The following is a 20549-nucleotide window of genomic DNA, read 5'->3' as shown; positions in this document are numbered from 1 at the left end:
GCAACATTTTAAGAGCCACATCTTTAATCAGGTATTATGTAATCTGTGTCAAATATATTTTAGGAAAATAAAACAAGTTTTATATTCTGCAAGAAAATCCATTATATAACTTCTGTAGTTTTTATTGCAAAAACAGCAAGAAAATACTGTAACAAAAAAATTAATATGTTAAACAATTAGTAATAAAACTTCTGGGTTTTTTTCAGATGGTAGAAAATGCTGCCAGTTCAGTACTTGGAAAGCGAGTTTTTGTTAACTGGCCCCATCTTGAAGAAGCCAGAGTTGTTGCAGTGTCAGATGGAGAAACGAAGTAAGAGTTATCTAATACATAGTTCTTTGTTGTCTTACTGGTTTTTTTCAAACTAAGTTTCTTGGACTGCACAGAAATTTTGATTTTATTGTAAAACTAACAACAAATTAGTCCAGCGGTAACAAAGGCTGCTTGGTGAAGAGTGTTTAACATTTTTCTGAGGTTTGGTTGCCTCTGTAGCAGTCTAGTCTTTCACTGTTTTGTTATAGATATAGAAGCTTGGGAGAGCTCCTTCTTGGTTTTGAGGGGAAAATGCATGCACAGAAATCCACACAATGAACATTTCTATCCAATCCTCCTTTATAAATAGCACATGTACTGGTATATTTTATTAAAAACATTTCTAACTATTTTGAGTTTTGCTTGCAATTGGTTATGTGCGTGTTAATCTTATTTGGTTAAATTTCCTACCTATCATAATATTCTCAAGGTTTTATTTGGAAGAACCACATGGCACACAGAAGCTTTACATGGGAAATGCAGTACCCCCAACTAAAGTGGCTTATGTTGGAGATAAGGAGCAAAGCATGTGGGTAAAAGAAGTTCAAGGCATTTCAGAGCAGTAAGTAACTTCAAAAATTAAAGTGTAGCTTTGCATTTTATGTCTTGGCTGTGTTTTGTTCCTGTGTTACAGACCTAAGTAGCACAGAAGAGCTGCTGCATACTTGATGATAAAGGTTAATCAAGTCTGCTTAAATTTAAAACAACAACATAAAAGAGCTTATATTGAGATTTCAGAATATATGGAGTCAGTTCTGAGGTAACTAAAGTTAGATGCTGTTACAAAAGAACTCTCAAGTGAATGAATTTCAGTGTTTATTCTCTCTCAATTTTTTGTTCTGGTGTTAGCAATCTTCAGTTGTAGAAAGTATGTGGGATGACGTAATGCAGAATCAACTTGCAACTCAAGTAGCTTAGCTTTGTTAAATTTGAATACAGCTCTTGCTCTTGTGAAGAGTGGGTGCTCAGTAGACTATAAACGAGTTACAGTAGTTTTGATGCCTTTTTGCTGATCATTAAGTCACAAGCCAGACACATCACATACCCTTTTTATGTGATGAAAAGGAGTTGTCTTTCTAAGGATCCTTAGGTGCACAGCACACTAGATGGAAAGCACCTGACGATGCACCCATAACATAAAGCACAAACAATTCTTATGTGTATAGCAAATTAGCATAACTGACAAGAGTCCCCAGTTAGAGACATAAGTGATAAGGTAATTTCTCCTCAGTTCAACCCTTTCTGAATTCCCCCCCACCTCCCTTAGACAGGGACTAAACTTCGTTTATGAAAATGTGTCTTGGAGAGCTGGTTTCAGCCTTGGCTTCCCAGAGAATCTAATCTTGGACCTCCAGCTTGGAGCTGCTGGGGAATTTATTTTGTCTTTGTGTCTAACAGAGTAGGTAAAATGCTAGCTACAAGTCCTGTGATAGGCTACAGAGCTACAAATGTTTATATAAAGAATATAGAGAATATATAAAAGCAAAAAGGCAAAAATCAGTTTGGCACCACTTTGGCAAATCATTATCAGTCATTTGAGTTAACTGATTTAATTACCCCTAACCCTTCCACTGTAAAGATTAAATGTGCTTAAATTAATACTCTGAACTCTGTAGTGATTGCTCTGCAACAGTGGGTAAGCAGTTGGTTAAGCCATTTATTCTAGGTATTTTTTGTAAAATAAGAAGAAAACTATTAGAATCCTTATTTAAGGAGTTTATTTTACTTTATTTTACTTTATTTTACTTCAGTAAATTAATTCTAACCTTTTGGTTCAGTTCTGTTCATTGTAATCAAGCTAAATGTTCTGCTTTGTGTTCAGGTACCAGAGAAGGAAAGGAATAATTATCCATGAAACATCAGTAGTTGTTTATGCACAGTTACTCACTGGTAATAGATATCAACTAAAACAAAATGGAGAAGTTTATTTGGAGAAGCAGTGGTCTAAACAAGTTCTTCCTTTTGTTTACCAAACTGTTGTCAAGGTAAATATACAAGTTCAGTATCTCCTCTGAATTATTTCAGACTCAGACTATGTTTTAAACTAAGTGTCTATTTATATAAACTTCTTAATTATTCTACTAGAACTGAATGATATTTAAGATTATCACTGTTGTCTTTTTCATGTAGGATATCAAAGCCTTTGACTCTCGTTTTTCAAACATCAAAACTCTGGATGATTTGTTTCCTCCTGGAAGTACGGCCTTCATGCTTGGATCTCCTTACTACGGCTGCATGGGAGAAGTTAGTTCCACTAATTTCATCATTTCTCCCTGCAGTTTTTTTTTTTTTTTTTTTTGCAAACCTAAAATAATCTAAGATGTTGTGTGACAGTAGTGGCCATTTGCTAGCTAAAATTTTTAATCTAGGATTCTCTGGTGGTTTAGTCTGAGAAAGAGAGATCTTCGGTTTTCCCTGTCCTTGTTGCTTATGTAAGAGGAAAAAGCAGATCTTGAATGCAGGATTTTTTTTTTTATTAGTTCTTTGGGATAATACATAAAGTTCCCATTTGTGTTACTTTCAGTCATGACTTCCTCTCATTTAATGCTGACTGATTGGCTCTATGAGGAAGCAAGGTACAGGTCAAGGCAAGGTGATGAATCCCAAAACATCTCTGTGCCTACTGCAGCAGAATTGTTGATGAAGTAGATCATGAGGTCTGTGATCCAAAGGCTGCTGGTTTTAAGTAGCACTTTTAATATTTTTAACCTATTGTGTTTCTCTCCAAGGTTCAGGATTCCCATGATGTGATCCCAGAAGGTAGAATCCGGGTAGTTTTTAATATTCCATGTGAACCCCAGCTTGAAACTTTAATACAGAACCAGCATGTGAGTGCTTCTGCTTTTCTAGTAAAAGCTTTAACAATGTATCAAATAGATTTTGCCATGGTAAATATCTTTAAGGGATGTTTCCATATCATTCATTTGCCCTTTGTATAAAAATCCTTATCCTTTGGGCATTGCCAATATGTTTTGTTTGTTTGTTTTAAAGAAATATTCTGTGAAATACAATCCTGCATATATTTTGGCCAGCCGTCTTGGAGTAAGTGGATATCTTGTCTCCAGATTTACAGGGAGTATCTTTATTGGAAGAGGATCAAAGAAGAAGTAAGTTCTCTCTGTGAATTTTGACTGCAGAGAAGCTTCTAAATTCTGCTATAGCTCTGCAGATTTTTTGCTGTGTTTAAGTGCTGTTTTTATCAAGGGTACACTCTTTTGTGATTTGAGGCTTTCTTTGAAGTATGTCTGCTGTAAACGAAGTTGATGTGCAGTACTTTTTTTCTATCAGAAGCATGTTTTAAATTTTTGTTGACTGGACAGTTCTGTTTGCTTTCATATTGTAGACAGATATAAAACTGACTTTCCTGGTTAGCTGTTTACCGTACTGAGAATAAAAAAGTGGAATCAGGATTTAATTTCATTGTACTTATTACTCCTACTATAAAGGGAGACTAATTGTACCTGTAGCTTCTTTTCAGAACTAGTTAAAACTGCTTAAAATCCCTAAGGAAGGCAATCCATGTAATCCTGTGAATATCAAAATTTGGTTCCTCTCAAAAGATATGGTCGATACCTGAGCATCTCATTGTGATCTGATGCGTACAGTTCTTCTTGATGGATTGTTCAAAGGCATCCTTCTGCACCTTGCTATATGCCAGGCTGATTGTGGTTGATTAGATCTCAATTAAGGAAGAAACGTAAAATATTTCCTACCCTCCTTTAAAGTGAAGTGTAGGCACACAGGTGGACAGCCACCATAGCACAGCTTTTGGCCTGTGACATTTACAACTGACACAATGTTAACAAGTAAACAATACAATGGATTTAATTTTTTCTGTGGTTTAAGGTCAAGAGTGTATGTTTAGGAGGGGTTTTTTTAATGTACGTAAACACATACACATATCATTGTAAGCTAATGAACTTTTTCTTTTTTCCAGTCCTCATGGTGATCACAAAGCAAATGTGGGGCTAAACCTGAAGTTCAATAAGAAAAATGAAGAAGTTCCTGGCTATACTAAGAAAGTTGGAAACGAATGGATGTATTCTTCTGCAGTAGAACAATTACTTGCTGAGTATTTAGAAAGGTAAATTATTGGATATGAGCTTCATCCAAATTACCCATCTTTGTATCAATTGTTGGAATTTGTCCTCTGGTCACAGATCTTCTAAGAATTTTGAGTTAGTTTCTTTTATTGCAATGTTCTATTTTGGGATAGAGTAATTTTGTTAGGAGCTTGCCTTGAAAAATTAGCAGTGTGATACTAAATTAAGTAAAAAAAGTAGGCTTCGCAACTTTTGAAGCTCGCCAGACTTGATTTTGATGGGTCTTTTTTGTGGTCTGTGCTGATGTGAAACTGAAGTTATCTTCCATATATTTGGGGATTTTTAGGGTGCCTGAACTATTTAATTATGTAGCCAAGAACAGCCAGGAAGATATCTGCTATGAAGATGACATTTGGCCTGGAGAGGATGAGAACGGGTAAGCCATCCATGGTCCTTATCTCTTTACTACAATGAGGAGAATAAAGACTGACAATTAAGAAATTGTTAATGATTTTGAAGTGGCTGCTGTGTAATTGAAACCTTGCTGTTCCTCCAGCAGCCTGGTTGTTCAGTGATGGCTGAAAACATTATTTGAATGCTGTACTTTTCAGTTGTGGAGTCCAAGTTTCTGCCTAACTTCAACTTCAAGTCCAGTAAATGAGAAATATCAATTTCAGTGGCTGTTTCATAATTCTTGCCTTTAAAATAACCTTCAGTAAGCATAGATATGACTAGTTATAAATAATTTTTTTAAAAATAACCAGTAATTGTGGTAATTGTCTAGAATCACTTGGAATTTGAAAAGTAAGTCCTACAGAGTTGGAAGTATTTTGCACATTTTTGGTATACATTTACATGGGAAAAAGTAGCAACCTTGATTCCAGACACAGTACGGTAACTTGAAACTGCTTTAGTTCATAAACCCAATCCATGGGCTTCAATCAGTAAATCTGCAGGTCTCTTAACTGGTGATACACCAGTGTGGGACTCTTCTTAAAGAAGAATCTCAGATTTTTTTTTGCCATTTTACCAGAGGGTCTTCCCCTGTGAAGTTCTTTCTTCCTGTGTTGTGAGAAACAGCTGGTCACAGAACCAGTAATCACATCTGGACAGCTTGTTGGTTGGATGCAAATTTCATTTGCTGAATACTTTTAATCAACTTAATAATTTTTTTTTTCCTGAAACAAAACTTTAGGTTATGGTTTTGAAAGAGTATTGTGTAATTCTGACTTTTCTTAAGTCATACAGAACCTTTAGATTCCATTACTTTATGAATATATACAATCAGTGTGCTTGTATGATAATACTTGACTGATTAAAATAGGGAACATGGTAAAATGACTGGTTTATGCAGCTAAAACCTTTCATTCATGCCATTTTTTATTCAGAGCTGAGAAAGTGCAAGAAATTGTTGCCTGGTTAAAAGCACATCCTGTGTCCGCTTTGTCTCGCTCGTCTTGTGACTTGCAAATTTTGGATGCAGCCATTGTTGAGAAAATTGAAGAAGAAATAGAGAAATGCAAGGTATGCATCTTGGTGTCATTGTGAGCAGGGGTGAACCAAAAAGCAGTGCTTATTATTTTTGCAGTTCTCGAATTTAAATAAGACAATTGAAGATTATTTGCCATTCCAAAGAAAAAGAATACAGAATATAATGTAAAATCTGGATTTGTAATATGAATTATCCCAGAAATTCAGAAGAGCTCATTATTAATCTTTGCAAGGGATTCACTCTTTTGGGGGTGATTTATAAGCAGTGGGACATACTCTGAGCTGTGCCTTTTGGTGGTTTTCTAAAGGAACAGGTGTCAGTATATATTGAAAAATACTAAAGTGCTCTTTTTATATGCAATCCCAGCTTTTCTTCCCTTGCAGTTTCTCTTTGTTCTGCAGAAGATTAGAAAGTTATTTTCTGAAGGCCTCAGGTGAAAAAACTGGCCAAGGAAATTACTAAAGTAAAAGCTAAGGACAAAGCTAAATGATTTTTTGGCTGATTTTTTTGAAATAACTTGCAAGGACATCATAGAAAATTGGTGTGAAATCTAGAATTAGACACCTAATGGTTTGATATGAAATCCATCATGCTTTAAGAACTAGACTTACTCTAACAACTTCATTAAAGCTCTATACCATTATCTAAAAGAAACTAAAGAATTCTGCATGATCTTTTCAGGAGTTTTGTTTTACCTATTGCTGTTCTTGTTCCTACAGTCGTTTGTTAAGACTTTCTGTTCCTTTCCTATAGCAGAGGAAGAGCAACAAGAAGGTGCGAGTAACTGTGAAACCCCATTTGCTGTACAGAGTAAGTGATGTGAATGGGTCAGGGGAGGGGTTAAGTTGTCCAGATCATATTTATTTTACCTAAGCTTGCCAACTTTAGGGGAATGGAATTTTATGACAGTATTGATGAAAGGAAAGATTTTATTATGTCTTCAAGAAAATAATTTTGAAAACAGTTATCTGTCTCCACAAGGAGAGAGAATTTCTTCTAACTACAAACTCTCTCTTGTCAGGCACTGACTCAGTTTTTTTCTACCTTCTGTCCTTTATGCTTCTACAGTTCTTACTGGCTCTATAAAAAAAGCAAAATAAAATGTGCTTTCTGCTGTCTCTTTTCCCATGTCTCACTTTTTATTCAGTTCTTCGCATAGGACCAACTGCTCATCTTGCCCATTTTACTGATATAGGCAGGTTACACATGATGTTTTGGTTCTGTCTGAATTGATTCTCTTGATCAACTAGTGTACAATGCATTTTCAGGCAGAAGCACTGAGTGAGAGTTGCAAGGGGAAAAAAAGAAAGTTTGCTTTCTGGAGAGGGAAGGTTTTATTTTTTGGGGGGGACTTCCTGTGGGTTTTTTTCCCCAGAAAGTTTAATTTATAGTGCATCTCAGGTACTGTTATAAATGCAATTTATTGTAATCTTTATTGTTTTTCATTCATTAACTTAGTCTTTTGGTTATTGTCAGCCATTAGAGCAGCAGAAGGGGGTTGTTCCAGATCGAGATGCAGAGTACAGGTTGTTTGACCGTGTTGTCAATGTCAGAGAGAACTTTTCTGTTCCTGTTGGTCTACGAGGCACCATTATTGGAATTAAAGGAGGTAATATTTTCTTCATGATTATAGCTATATAACAGCTCAGCTAGTAACGTGAAAGGATTCAGGATAGTGTTTTGTGTAATGGTTGTAAATGCACATATTTCTCACTATGAAGCATATGCAACTTGAAGCTGTTAATGACATATTTACTGTTTTGAAACAAACCTTTAAGTCTTCTATTTTAATTTCATGTATTACACAGCTGTTATTTGAAAAAGAAATTACTTACTCTATGTTCCTTCCTATATGAATTAGAAATTACTCTTCATTTCTTCTTAATATGAAGAAGGCAGATCAGAAAAGGAACAAAATGTAGTTACGGGAAAATATGGGCAAAGATAAGTGAAGTAGTCATAAAACCAAGTATTAGCCCTAATGCTTATATTGAACATAAAGTTTGATCAAGTATGATTTGTCTTAAATAGTTTTACTTTGAATTTGTATTTTTATTCTGTAATATTCAATTTCCATTAATTGGCATGGATTTATACCTTGTTTGACAAGACTAACCATAAATCTATATCAAGAAGGATTTATTGAGCCCCATAGAGTGTAGCAGTTTGAGATCAAGTATTACAAATGGTTTCTTACCTGCCATTTCAGTAGTGACTTTCTCATTCAGTTTGCATCTAACAGCATTTTGAATATATTAAAAAATATATTCTTTTCTCCATCATTCTTAGATACTAATATAATTTTAAAGCTGTTTTAGTCTATCATTATGGCAGTAGCTGTCCATTTCTGACTGCATGAATGTAGAAGTGGCTTGCATCTCTTTTCTGCCAGTTTCTGACAGCTGTGACATACTGCTGTAAACTGCAGTTCTGTTAATGCACATTGGTAAGGTGTAATGCATGGTACATAACTGAAGGGCAGACATATGTGAGACCTTGAGAAGGATTTTGAAATTCCTGTTAATGAAATAACTCAGAAATTATTTGGGGATCTATTGTTGATTTTTTGTCTTTTCATTATTTATTGTATAACTAGTATAGATAGATATTTATATAATATAGGTGGAAGTAACTGTATAGGATGATGTTTTGCTTTGTTTTCTATAGCTACTAGAGAAACAGATGTGCTCTTTGAAGTTTTGTTTGATGAAGAATTCCTTGGAGGCCTCACTATAAGGTTTGTGTGGGGGAGTTCAGAGTCATTTCATGCTATTGGTATAGATGGCATGAAATAGTTGGCTTTGGTTTGGTTGAGTATTTTTAATGCTGCCTCTTCTTAAAACTTTGTTTCTTAGCAGTGTTGGTCAGTTTGGTTTTTTTTCTTTTGTGTTTCTTGTTACTCTTTGAGTAGTGATAATTAAGGAGGGACTCTAAACTCAATAGTTGATACTTAGACACTAAACTCCAACCATTAAAAGCCTGAACTGTTCTTTGGGAGGTGGAGGTACTTTTCGTTTTTAGAAGTGTGATAGCTCCTCTGTATTGAAGTAAACACTTAAACTTTAAGTGCTGAGATATACCCAGCAGGCTTCATTTTACTATTCTTACCTAAACTAAGGTTTTAATGATGGAAATTAGAAGAGATTCTTCCCTACTACCTGCATTCAGCAATCATAGCCGTTCAATGTTCTGTAACACAGATAATACTCAGTGTTCAGAAATGCTGCTTAACTTCAATTTGTAATTCTGTTACTGAACCTGAAACTCGAGTTTTCATTTCTGAAAAATAAAAGAATATTGTTTTCTGGTTCTTTTGCAGAAATATTTACTACAGAACTGTGCTATAACAATTCACTCACCTTAAAAATTTCTTTAAGCTCGGCACTGAAAGGTACAATATAAACTGAGAGTAGTGCTAATTACTGTTTGACAGCCAGAGGGCAGAGGGGATCCGTGGGTTTCAGGTTGTCTGTGATGCTACTAGATTTCAATATTGCATAGTTTTCGGCCTCTGTTGTTCAAACTTGAGTCATTGTCTTTTGGCAACAAGTAAACTGCATAAAACAACTCTGGAATTCACTTTTCTCAAGGTGCTCACCTGCCAGAGGTTATCGCCTGCCCTCAAGTGCCTTAATTAACCTGTCTCATGGTAGTCGGTCAGAAGTGGGAAACCAAAAGCTGATGGCCATAGTTAAACCTCAGCCAGCAGTGAATAACTACAACTCATATACATCTGATCTCTCGTCTGTATGCTCACAAAAAATGCATCTGGGAGGCCTCAACCATTCTCCTCGCTCCCTTTTTGTTCCTACTCAAGTAAGGCTTTTCTCTCATTTGTACAAAAATGTTTTTCTGTAGACTCTGAAATACTGACATGGTTATCTTCATTGGTCCAAACAAAATATAGTGTTTATGAAAATATATTAGAAGTAGAATAATTTTTATGCTGGAGAAAGAATGTAATCTAATAATGAAAAGGACTAAAATTTCCTTATTGACAGTGGTTTTGCTCTGAGTAACTCCAGTTGCTTTCCTGAGAGATACTGATAGATACTTAGCTCGGAGCAGTGACACCATATGTGGTGTCAACAAATAGTGTGTTTGGACAGAGATGCAATTATTTCCTTAAAGGTGTGATTCAGTTAGTGCTTCCTTATAGGCTGTTTGTCCATGCTTAGAAATGGAAGACATGATTTTCCTATCAGCTTTGCTTCTTGGTTATAATTTATTTTGAAACCACAATAAAGGAGGAAAAATTTCAAGTAAATTGAGTGTCTTGGTGGTTTAATGACACTTTATTTTTTTTAATGAGAGAGTTCCTTAAAGAAACTCACCTTAATTAGTAACCTCATGTTGCTCTATGTGTGTTTGAAAACAGTTGTCTCATGTTTTTCAAGTCTATACAAGAAAAAATACTTTCCAAAAGAAAATGTAAAACAATGAAACACTTGTGATTTTTTTTTCTCTCTCAATGATTTAGCAACTGAATGGAAGACAGCATTACAATCTCAGGGCTGAAAATCAGGGCAACTCTAACTCACCCCAGAAAGGATCATTTCTGAGTGGCAATCAGAAAAATAAAGTGAGTGTTCGGCTTAATTTAGTATCGGACCCAAATGTCTCTGTTTTGGCCCTCTGTTCAGGGTGGGTGTCATTTTCTCATGATTAATAAATTGCTTTGTTTTAGTACATCAGATGTTTTAGTTCAGATACAGACTGGAGCAGAACTGCTCTCAGTTCTTGGGCGAATATAATATCCTGCGTTATCCTTGCTTAGATATTAAAGTGGTTTTTTGCATAGCTGCACTACAGTTCTGCAGTAACATACCTGTAATGTAGTGAAGTAATTGAGCCTTGTTGGCAAGGCCTTACAAAATAAATCATGAATAATAAAATCTAATACTCCTAGTATGAAAGCATGCTTTTGAAACCATTCTGAAATGTTATCTGAATTGCATTATACTTAATCGGCAGACTAAACTCATATCAGTTTGATACTGATTCTTGGTAACTGCAATCTTGTAGTTGCAGTTGCAGATTGCAACTGCAATCTTGTAGTTGCAAAAACTTGCAACTGCAATCCACTACAACAGCTTGTTTCATTATTAATTACCTGCAACTCGTACTAGTGTCAGTATGAAAATATCTTTCATCTGAGGACTGTTAAACTTGAACCTTACGTTTTCCAGAATGTCTTGGTATATGCTTAGCTGGTTGAAAAGTTGAATTGATCACAGCTGAGTGTGTTAAGGGTCTCGTGTTTTTATTTTGTCAGGCACAAAGTAAGCAAGATGATGAATTCTGCAGCATATGGCAGTCATTGCAGACTTCTGGGAAGTCTCATCACGTTCAACAAAACATGCATGAGAAGGTTTGTATAGAAACTTTAAACAGATCCCTGCATTCAAAATATGAAAGTACTTAATGTTATACATCAGTTCATTGTATCAGGGAACTTCACATTACAAATAAATCCTCTGGATGAAAGTGGTATTACATGGAGTATGCATAGCTCTGGAAAGGGGTAATCGTACGGCACTGCTATGTAAATAATACCCAGTTTTCTGGTTAAGCTTTGATGTTTGAAACCCTAGGGTGCAGTTCTACCTCAGGAAATCAAGCTGGGAACTGGCCATCAGTTTTATAAGCCAGGCTTCAATGACGGCAGCTTTAAATGTCAGCAAAGAAAACAGGAGCCTTATAAAAAATGTAAGTACTGTCATTAGAAACTTCGTTCAGGGGAACTGCTTGTTTTATCTGACCTTCATTGAAACGTCTGATGGGCTTTTTGGCTTTTTGTAGCTATTGACAGGAAATAATTTATTACAGTTTTCTAAACACTACATTGCACTTGTTACTGTCAAATGTCCTTGAAGTGCATATTAGATTGTTCCACACTTAATCCTGAATATTTTAGGCAAGTTGTTCAATGTTCTGTTAACTTGCCACCCATCTAACTAAAAAACCAAACACGTCTTTGAAAATCTGCTTATGATCACATTTGTAGAGTAGATAATTTGATATGTGATTGGATATACTGAATTTCATTTTATCCTAGAAGAAAAGCATGGACCAAATGACCTATGAAGTAAGACTTAAACATTTGATAAAACCATTAAAATTAATGCAATTCTGTGTATTTGTATGGAGTTACTAATTATTTTGAGTCTTGACTGTTACAATTTTTAAGAGCATTTCAAAAAAATGCATTCTTTTGTAGTTAAAGAAGATTCCAAAGTTACAAGAGGCGAAAGTCAACCACATAGTAAAATGTCAAACCAGCAGGTAATTTTGTCTGTACTGAGTAAATCTGTTCCTTTTATTTTACTCCGATGTGATTTATCATTTTACAGATTTGTCTTTAACTGGCATCTTAGTTGATTCTTTAGTCAGATTCTTTCAGTCAAAATTATTTTGGAGATTATTCCTTTTTTTTCATTAGAGGTTTATAGACAGAATATGAGAGAAAGTGCATAAAATGTATGATGATACCGAACAACTTTGCTGTTCCTCTTAGACTCTAAAATCTATGTTCTGGTGGGAAAACACAAATGCTAGATGTTCAATAAGCTGAAGTCCTTTAAGAATATTAGCTTGTGAAAGCTCTTTGCAGATGTATTTCTAATATCATTGTGTAATGGAGTGTAATTAGAGATAGATAATAGAGAGATAGTAATAGGGTGTTCAATAATACTTGCTGCAATTTATTTCAGAATTTCACAGGTGGGAATAAGTACAATGTCAAACTTTTGAAGAGGAATGGAAGTCCCAACATGCCTTTAATTCAGAAGGCTGCAGTTGATGGTCCCTGCACAGGTGGAAAGGTAGGATCTAAGGAACTGACTGTCTTGTGCTCTCTGAGTAACTTCAGTTTCCAGTCCTTTTTGTTCCAATTGTTCCTGGTTACTTGTTTGCAAACTCATGTTCAAAAAGTACAACAAACCTGTGTAACTTTGATTGTTTTTAAATCGATTCTCTCTTGGCCAATACTTGCATATTTTAATATGCAGAACTTGGTGCAGTCTCTGGATATTTGTTCACACTCTGAACAGACATGGCTGTGACCTGTCTAAGCTAAGAAAGGAAAAATCCGAATGAGAATAAAATGAACCTTGAATTCATATACCCTTCCTCTTGCATCTGCTTGTAAATACACTTAGTTGATGTACATTTTTCTTCTTTAATTTAAGAAGGACAATGAACTGGAAAGCCTTCTAGCTTCTTTGAAAATTTCCAAAGAAAATGAAGTGCAGACTTATTCCAAGGAAGCAAGAGCTACAAATGAGGAACATCTGTCACCACAGTCGTTTGCTATGGTCTGTATACTGCAAGAATCATTACATTGCAGTTTAGCATCTGCTACCTTAGCATCAATGCTTCTATTTAAAGAATCTCCATGAAACCTCAGACTGCTTTTTAAAGTGTCTTAATGATTTTTTAATTAGCTATTCTGAAAGAAAATCAGCAAACACCTTTGTTTATGCTAAGATGCTGTTATCTTTGCTTTGATAAAATAAAACTGATTGGAAAATAAAAAGCCAGATTCTGTTACCAATTATGATAATCAGTGTTAAGAAGGTCATGCTGTCTGAATGCCAGCATCTTCCTGAGTGGTGTATTTTATTTTTAAAGAAAGGAACACAGATGCTCAAAGAGATTTTGAAGATAGATGGCTCAGATCTGCAAACAAGGAATGAAGTGAAATCACAAGTTAATGATGTTCCTGCTCCCTCTGGTAGACAGGATTGCCATGGAGCTGCTGTGCAATACAGACCAACAAAAAAAATGGGTATGTTTAACCATCAGCTCATAATTCAGAGCTTCACCTTGGAGTGACATTTTAGAACACAGTTTCAGCAGGGTACTGTTTATCAAAATACAGTAATAAAATTTACATCTTTTTTTAGTTCTACTTCTGTATTTGGATCTAAAACTCTCTTCAGATGTAGTCTCTTGGTTTTTGTTAAACAATATGAAAATACCGGGAAAAAATCAAATAAGGCGCTTTTTTTTTTTTTTTTTTTTTTTTGCTAATAACCAAAGTGCCATCCTTTTAGTGAAGGAAATAATTGTGATACTACTTTTTTTTTTTTTTTCCCTTTTGTCAGCTGCTTATATGAACAAGCATAGCCCTGGAGGCCCCCAGAACACACCAGCGACAGAAGCTGGAGGTCATCCTTTCACTTGTCCACAGCCTGCACTGTCTACTGTTTCTGAACTTTCTCGTGTTTGTTCTCTTCTTGGAATGTCGCAACCAGATTTCTCTTTCCTAAAAACACCACAGGTAAAATGTTTTTTCTGCGAAAGTACAAGTTCTCAACTTTCTATCAACTGTTCTATATTAAATATTTGGACTGACCACTGAAATCTATCTGAAAATAAACCTTAGCTCCCTTCGTTGCCTTTTTTTGAAACAAACAAACAAACAAACAAATCTCTGTTTCTGTCTCACACTTTGTTAGCAATACAAATTCCCTCAAAAATTTTTCTCTCTATTTTTCTAGACCATGACAGTTTGCCACATAAAGCTGTCAAATGGTTTATTGGTTCACGGGCCGCAGTGTCATTCTGAAGCTGAAGCAAAGGAGAAAGCTGCGCTTTTTGCTTTACAGCGCTTGGTGAGGATTTAAAAAATCTCTTCAAATCTTTGTCTCTGTGCACTGCAGCTCTTTGTAAACCTCTGATTCCTTCTTCATAGGGTTCTATAGGAGTAAACTTTGCTTCGCCTCCACCTCTGCCTCCCCCAGTGTTTCCAAATTACCAGCCACTAGGAGTTCCTGTACCACCTGCATCAATTCCTCCAGTATTTGCACAGCCCCCTGGTAGGTGTTTGACTAGTGCACATTTCAGATAATACCACAATGCCCTCTAATTGTGCTGGTTCTTTATATGAAAATGAAAGCTTTCCAGAAAGCCCCATTTTTGGTCTTCATATGTGTACTTATATGTCTGAACAGTTTTGAAAACAGTTCATGACCATCTTCACATCAATGTGCAGATTAATTCAGTACAAAGAATCATCTCTATTAATTGTTTCTTTTCCTCAAGAATTTATCCATTCAGTCCTAGGTGCTTTTTCCGTTTATTTTTTCTTCAAAACAACTAGTTATTTGAAAGCGGGTGGTCCCAGTCCAGAATTTGTAAGAAATGGCTTCCTTGATTTTTTTATATGGATTTTCCCCCCATCCCATATAGTTAATGTTTCTCCCTGCAATACTGTTTTTATTTGTCTATGCCCAACTTCCACAATCCTCTTATACTCTGCCAAACATGAGCAGGGTAAGTAACGCCCCAAAAATTGCTAAAAGTTCTGGTGCTGTTTTTGACTCCCAGTTGTTTTGTATTCTACTGATGTTCCCATTCACAGCTAGGAATTAATGAGTCAGCACTGTTGTAGCATCCTAGAAACTCATACAGCAGCTGCTAAATCTCTTTTCATGGGGTTTCTCTGTTGTTGCTGTGTTCCAAAATGACGGCCTAAGCTTGCAGCTTTCTGCTAATACAATTGACTCAGCTGAGGATGTGGAGATGCCACATTACGTGCACTCTGGAATGCAGATACCATGACTTTAGTGCTCTTAATTGTGCTGTCATCTAGGTGGAGTTCTGTTTGTTTGGGGGCTTTTGATAATACATAAATACTTAGCTATTTTGAAGTAAATATGAAGCATGTGAGGCTTTGCTGGAAAGATAAACAACATGCAGATAGATGTAGTTGGGGTAGTCCTGGGCTCTTGGGGAATTTGTTTCTCTTTTTTTTTTATTATTTTGAGGAAAGAGAGCTAAAAGTTTCTTATTTTCATAGCTAATATGATGCCTCCATCATCTCACATGTTTGGTCCAGTGTCCTGGGGAACTCCAGTGCCTAAGCATTATTATCCTGGCTCCTATCCAGGAAATGTGTCTCTTGCAGGAACTATACCAGTTGGTTCTCACAACCAGTTTATACCTCTGCAGGTAAGAGCAGCAGGTTTGTCTTAATATGGTATTTTTGTAAAAAAATGTGACTACAAGATGAATACAACAACACCCCCGTTGTGAATAAATACTATTTAGTATTAGAAAATTATTGTTATGTGTGCATGTTTTCTGAAAGTGGAATATTTGTAGTTTTTTGAGAATGCATTCTGTTAAATAATATTTATTTAATTTAAAGGTAACTAAAAAAAGGGCTGCTAGCAAGAAAAAAATTGAACTCAAGGAGTTTCAGAGTTCCCCTCAAGCTGCACCACTAAAGAATGAACAGCCAATGTCTTCTGACCACACTCAGCAAGATAGTTCTTCAGCTCCTTTAAAATCTCCTCAAGCTGCTCAATCCACTGTTTCATTTCAAGACAATGTGGCTACTCCAAGTACTCCTCATAACAAATCAACACCAAACACTTCCAGCAAGCGAAAGCCAAGAAAACTGGCTGTCAATTTTGGCGCACCAAAATCTTCAGAATAAATCTGGTAGCTAGGTGTATTTTATCTTGAACTCTTTCCCCACTGCTATGTTCTATCATTTAAAAAAATCAGAAATCTCTATTAAAAAGACCAGCCACTTTAAGTATAATATAGAAGGAAATACATTTTATTTGCTATGATTTTTCAGGTTGTCATTAAAACCATAAAAATTATGTTAAAACTTTATTTTATTTTCACTTAAATTAGCAAAAGCCAGGAAATACTAAGTTAGGGTTGCCATGCCATCCCTTGTGCCTAGGTTTCTACACAGTGGCTTACAGACAATATCGGGTAAGCAGCAATAACAGTGGCAACCTTAACTCAGGTTGGATGTGCTTTTTGGAAGGGATGTGGAACAGTAATAAGTTGGGCATCTAACAGTGTTTAGCATGACATTTTGTACTCTAGCTTGATTTTAAATAGTGTTATAAGACAGAAAGTAAAAATCATTTAAATGCAGCTTTTATACTGGCACTCCAGGTCTGTCTGAGTTGAGTCAGTGTAACTGAAAGCTGACTACAAAGAAATTGCCAAATCCACTCTGAGTACGAACTGCTGGGTTTTGTACTAGAGGGCAACAGCTTCACAGCTTTCAGAACATAGGTGTTATTGTGTGTCTCCTACTGGAGTGGCAAAAAGTGGTTGCTCTGATACAATCTGTTCCAGGAAATTAAATTATAGGATGAATTGAATAAAAAAATAGCATTTGCAAAGTAGAGACCCCTTTGGTAAAGTGCATTTAACTTTTTTTAATCTACCAATTTAATTGTTTTCTGATGCTAAAATAACAAAGTTATCTACTACAGGTGTGCATAGCCTCCTAAATGCTTGCGATATCCTGATTTTTTCTAAACTATAAAAATGGCCAGAGTTTAAAGATGCCCCATTTTGCTGGATTGCTGTCAAAGTTATGTTTACTTAGAGTCCATTTCTTCCTCTAATAGTCTGTGCCCTAAAACTTTCTCTGTAGTAGGTTATTTTTTGTTACTAGTGACTTTTAATATTTATTTTTTTACTTTTGTGAGAGAATTTCTGTGTTGCGAAATTAAATTATTAGGAAATGTTGCTATTGGTTCCACAAGAATATTCAGACAAAAAGCTGACTTGAATTTTTGGACAGAACTATGGGATTCTTTGTTCATATAGGAAGAAAAGAAGGCTCAAAGGTCCTTGTACTGTTTTTAACCCACATGTACTGTTCTTATGGACATTAATATGAAATCTTCAGTCTAAGAAAAATTTTGAAACCTCTGTTGGTGCTGCTTACTGGCATTCATTAAATTTCATTTTTCATCTGTTCTAGAAAAATAAGTATTTTTACCCTAAGGCCCAGGAACCAGAAATAAAGCAAACTTGAGTGATTCATTTTGTTGCTTCTGAACAGGTTTCATTTCGGATCTGCAAGTCCGTAGACATTTTCATTTGGTTTTTTTGCCTTCATTTCTTGGTGTAGTATGAAATCACATTATTACTGTGTTACGGTGTTTTTTAAATTTTCAGTTTTCCAAAACAATTGTTGGCTCAGCAGTATTTGTAGAATAGCAGCAAGCCCTGTAAAAAGGATCACAGAGGTAAAAACAAGATCAAGGAATTTTATTTTACTTAGTATCACGAAACTTGTGGAATAGTCTACGTATAGTCTAAAATTACATTGATTTTGTTGTTCTCTTTATAGTCATCTAGTCTCAAGAGGTTCAGAGCCATATGCTGTGAAAGGAAAGTTGTATTTTTTGGTTTTTTTCTTCTTATTAGCAACATAAGACTGATATGATGCTGCCATGCCAATATTTTAGAAGTGGTTATGTGACCTTTAATTACTCCACTGTATCTATCTGAATGATCTGATCATAAGAGAAAATACCTGTTTGAAAATTGCCATGACAGAGATGGGGCTGTGTTAGACTCTTGCATCACTAAATTTTGATGTGTCTGTACAGCAAATTTATGCAGATTTTTGAGAAACAAAGCTATGAAGGATGCTATACTCATATGTACCAGTGAACACAGCAATTTTTATTAATTATTCTACTTCAGACTAAGATTTTTGCTCCCTCTTCAAGTGGAATTGCTATGTGTAGTATATGTAGGTGATTCAACCCTTTATTCTGTAGCTGCTGCATATTGTATTAGTCCCTGATTTTTAGTTTTTCTGTTCTATGAAAGTGACTGCCTGGTGCCCAGTTAATTACAGTTTTACATGTCCTGGTAGATGTGACATCTGCATTGATCTTTGTCCCCTTTGTTTTCATTTTTATATTTTAACCAGGTCATTATGTTTAACTCACACAGTTACAAATTTAAGCATTTCTTTTTCCCATAGATATAAAGTATTTTCTAAGCACTGGAGTTTTTCATTAGATCTTATACAGAGCAGTATTTTACTAAAAATCCAAAAGGGAAGACTTTTATGTGCGCATTTTTGTAGTTTCTGATTTTTTTAAAATAACTTTTCATTGTTTATCTGCCAAGTGAAATGTTTTAAATTTGCATATGAATGGATACAGAATGTATTTTTTGTGCTGTTTAGTGTTAAGTGTGCATTTGCAGATTTTTAGCATGTAGTTGCACAAAGACTGTGCAAAGATATTTTGGAATATGAATATATGCTACACTGAAGGAAAAACATTCATAAAACTTAAATGCTATATAGAACTCTAATGCAATAGAGTAATTTTATAAACTGTGTCTGTGTCTGCTTGGATTAAATCTTGAAACAAGAAACATTACCTATTTTCACTGTTTTATTTCCAAATACTACATGGGAACTTGTGTATGCTCCAACCCAGAAGTTTACTATATGAATTAAATCTCATGAAACTCAGTTTCTGTGATTCTCAGACGCAGGACCTGCCCTCCAGACCGTTTCTTGATGGCTTTCAACTGTAACTGAGATCAAAATAGAAAGTTTTTTTTCAAAAGGCTGTTGGTCACCTCGGAATTAAAAGCATTTAACATGATACTGATCTTCCAAAACTTTTTTGGCCTTGTCACCAATCAGATTTTAAAAAAACAACCCCATAGAAAAGTCAGTAAGATTATTTTCCAGTAAGCTCAGTCCTAGTGATTGTTAACAAGGTGGAGAACCAGCTGGTGGCTGAGAAACAGAATGTTAATGTCTTTCTTACACATTTTAGTGTGAATTAGCTTGTTTAAAGCAACCAGCATAAAGAATGGAGTACACGTTTAGCATGACCAACTGCTGCAACTTGGTGTAACTGTGTATGCAATTTGTTGTTTCTCTATCAAGCAGGTCTGGTTGGTGTAAACACTCAGGTCATATTGCCCAACTTAAAGACACCAAGATAAAATCTTGCATTTCATAAACTGTTTTCAGATGATTTGTCAATGTACTCTTAAGTGCTGTTACCCAGCATGGTGAGTTCTGCCATCTCGATATATAGCACTGAAAAAAAATCAAGCAAATTAAAGGAAGGGATAACTTAAAAATATATCAGTTATTGCAGAGTAAATCTTGCATGGATGCTCCCATTCAAAACTACAGGACTTTTGTTCAATTTAACTGAGTTGATCTAAACTACTATTTAGATGACCCCTGACGTCAGGTGAGGAATCTCAAAGAAGTAATTGTTGCTTACAGTAAGGATGTTTTTTAATTCTATTTGCAATGTGATCTCCTTATGTATTCCATAATCAGCCTTCCTTACTATTGAGAGACAGTTATGTTCTTCTCTTTCTGTATCTGGAAAGGGGACACAGTGACATCAAGGGCATAAGGGCAGTCTGAATACACACTCTTGGCCAAAAGAATTCAAATTCAGGTGCATGAGGACCCTTGAATATTGAGACTGTAACTGATAAATGTTTTGAAGAATCTGATATCATGAGGTAAGTGTCTGTTCTTTATTAAAAGAATCCATGGTTCCAACAACAGTTCCTTATTGCTGTCAACATTTGAGTGGGTGTTTACTCTTATTTTTCTATAATTTACAAATTTCCTGTTTCATTTCTGCTCTGAAATACAATACAAATCAAAGGAATGGTCACAATGCCATCCAGTGCATATATAAAACCTGATTCCTATTATTTGAAAGGACAGAAAAAGCATTTCTCATTAAAACTTTTTCTGGTAAAACTTGGTCAGTAAAACCATCTGTGCATTGGCAATGCTTTATGAAAGTTGATAATCTCACTTAGTTCTGTATCTTGTGTAATTGCATTTATTTTATATGGTTAGGTCTTACTGAAACAATAGTTCTTAAGTGCTTTTTCATCACTTTGGCTTCTAGTATAGCCATTC

The 20549-nt window shown here is 35.3% G+C and overlaps 1 protein-coding gene across 3 annotated transcripts in view; it reads left to right on the top strand.

The window, feature by feature from the left end:
- XRN1 (5'-3' exoribonuclease 1) overlaps positions 1-19017 on the top strand; it is a 34664-nt gene extending 15647 nt beyond the window's left edge. For 2 of the 3 annotated variants that reach the window (XM_066193257.1, XM_066193258.1), the window contains 25 exons: positions 207-310; positions 741-872; positions 2133-2295; positions 2441-2554; positions 3040-3138; positions 3302-3417; positions 4248-4394; positions 4700-4789; positions 5742-5877; positions 6599-6655; positions 7322-7454; positions 8513-8582; positions 9436-9661; positions 10326-10427; positions 11121-11216; positions 11440-11554; positions 12066-12130; positions 12559-12669; positions 13036-13161; positions 13478-13634; positions 13954-14129; positions 14350-14463; positions 14544-14667; positions 15651-15802; positions 16002-19017. In XM_066193257.1, coding sequence (XP_066049354.1) covers positions 207-310; positions 741-872; positions 2133-2295; positions 2441-2554; positions 3040-3138; positions 3302-3417; positions 4248-4394; positions 4700-4789; positions 5742-5877; positions 6599-6655; positions 7322-7454; positions 8513-8582; positions 9436-9661; positions 10326-10427; positions 11121-11216; positions 11440-11554; positions 12066-12130; positions 12559-12669; positions 13036-13161; positions 13478-13634; positions 13954-14129; positions 14350-14463; positions 14544-14667; positions 15651-15802; positions 16002-16292 — 3216 coding nt within the window. In that variant the 3' untranslated portion in view covers positions 16293-19017. Of the gene's footprint in view, positions 1-206; positions 311-740; positions 873-2132; positions 2296-2440; positions 2555-3039; positions 3139-3301; positions 3418-4247; positions 4395-4699; positions 4790-5741; positions 5878-6598; positions 6656-7321; positions 7455-8512; positions 8583-9435; positions 9662-10325; positions 10428-11120; positions 11217-11439; positions 11555-12065; positions 12131-12558; positions 12670-13035; positions 13162-13477; positions 13635-13953; positions 14130-14349; positions 14464-14543; positions 14668-15650; positions 15803-16001 lie in introns of those variants that run through there. The other variant, XM_066193259.1, reaches the window with a different exon arrangement.
- The last annotated feature ends 1532 nt before the right edge of the window (positions 19018-20549 follow it).

Source organism: Chamaea fasciata, unplaced genomic scaffold (genome assembly GCF_029207755.1).
Source record: "Chamaea fasciata isolate MVZ Bird 193981 ecotype frontalis unplaced genomic scaffold, bChaFas1.0.hap1 SCAF_11, whole genome shotgun sequence".
NCBI classification, from domain to species: Eukaryota; Metazoa; Chordata; class Aves; order Passeriformes; family Sylviidae; genus Chamaea; species Chamaea fasciata.
The sequence above is the reverse complement of the archived record's forward strand: the minus strand, read 5'-3'. Positions and strand labels throughout refer to the sequence as shown.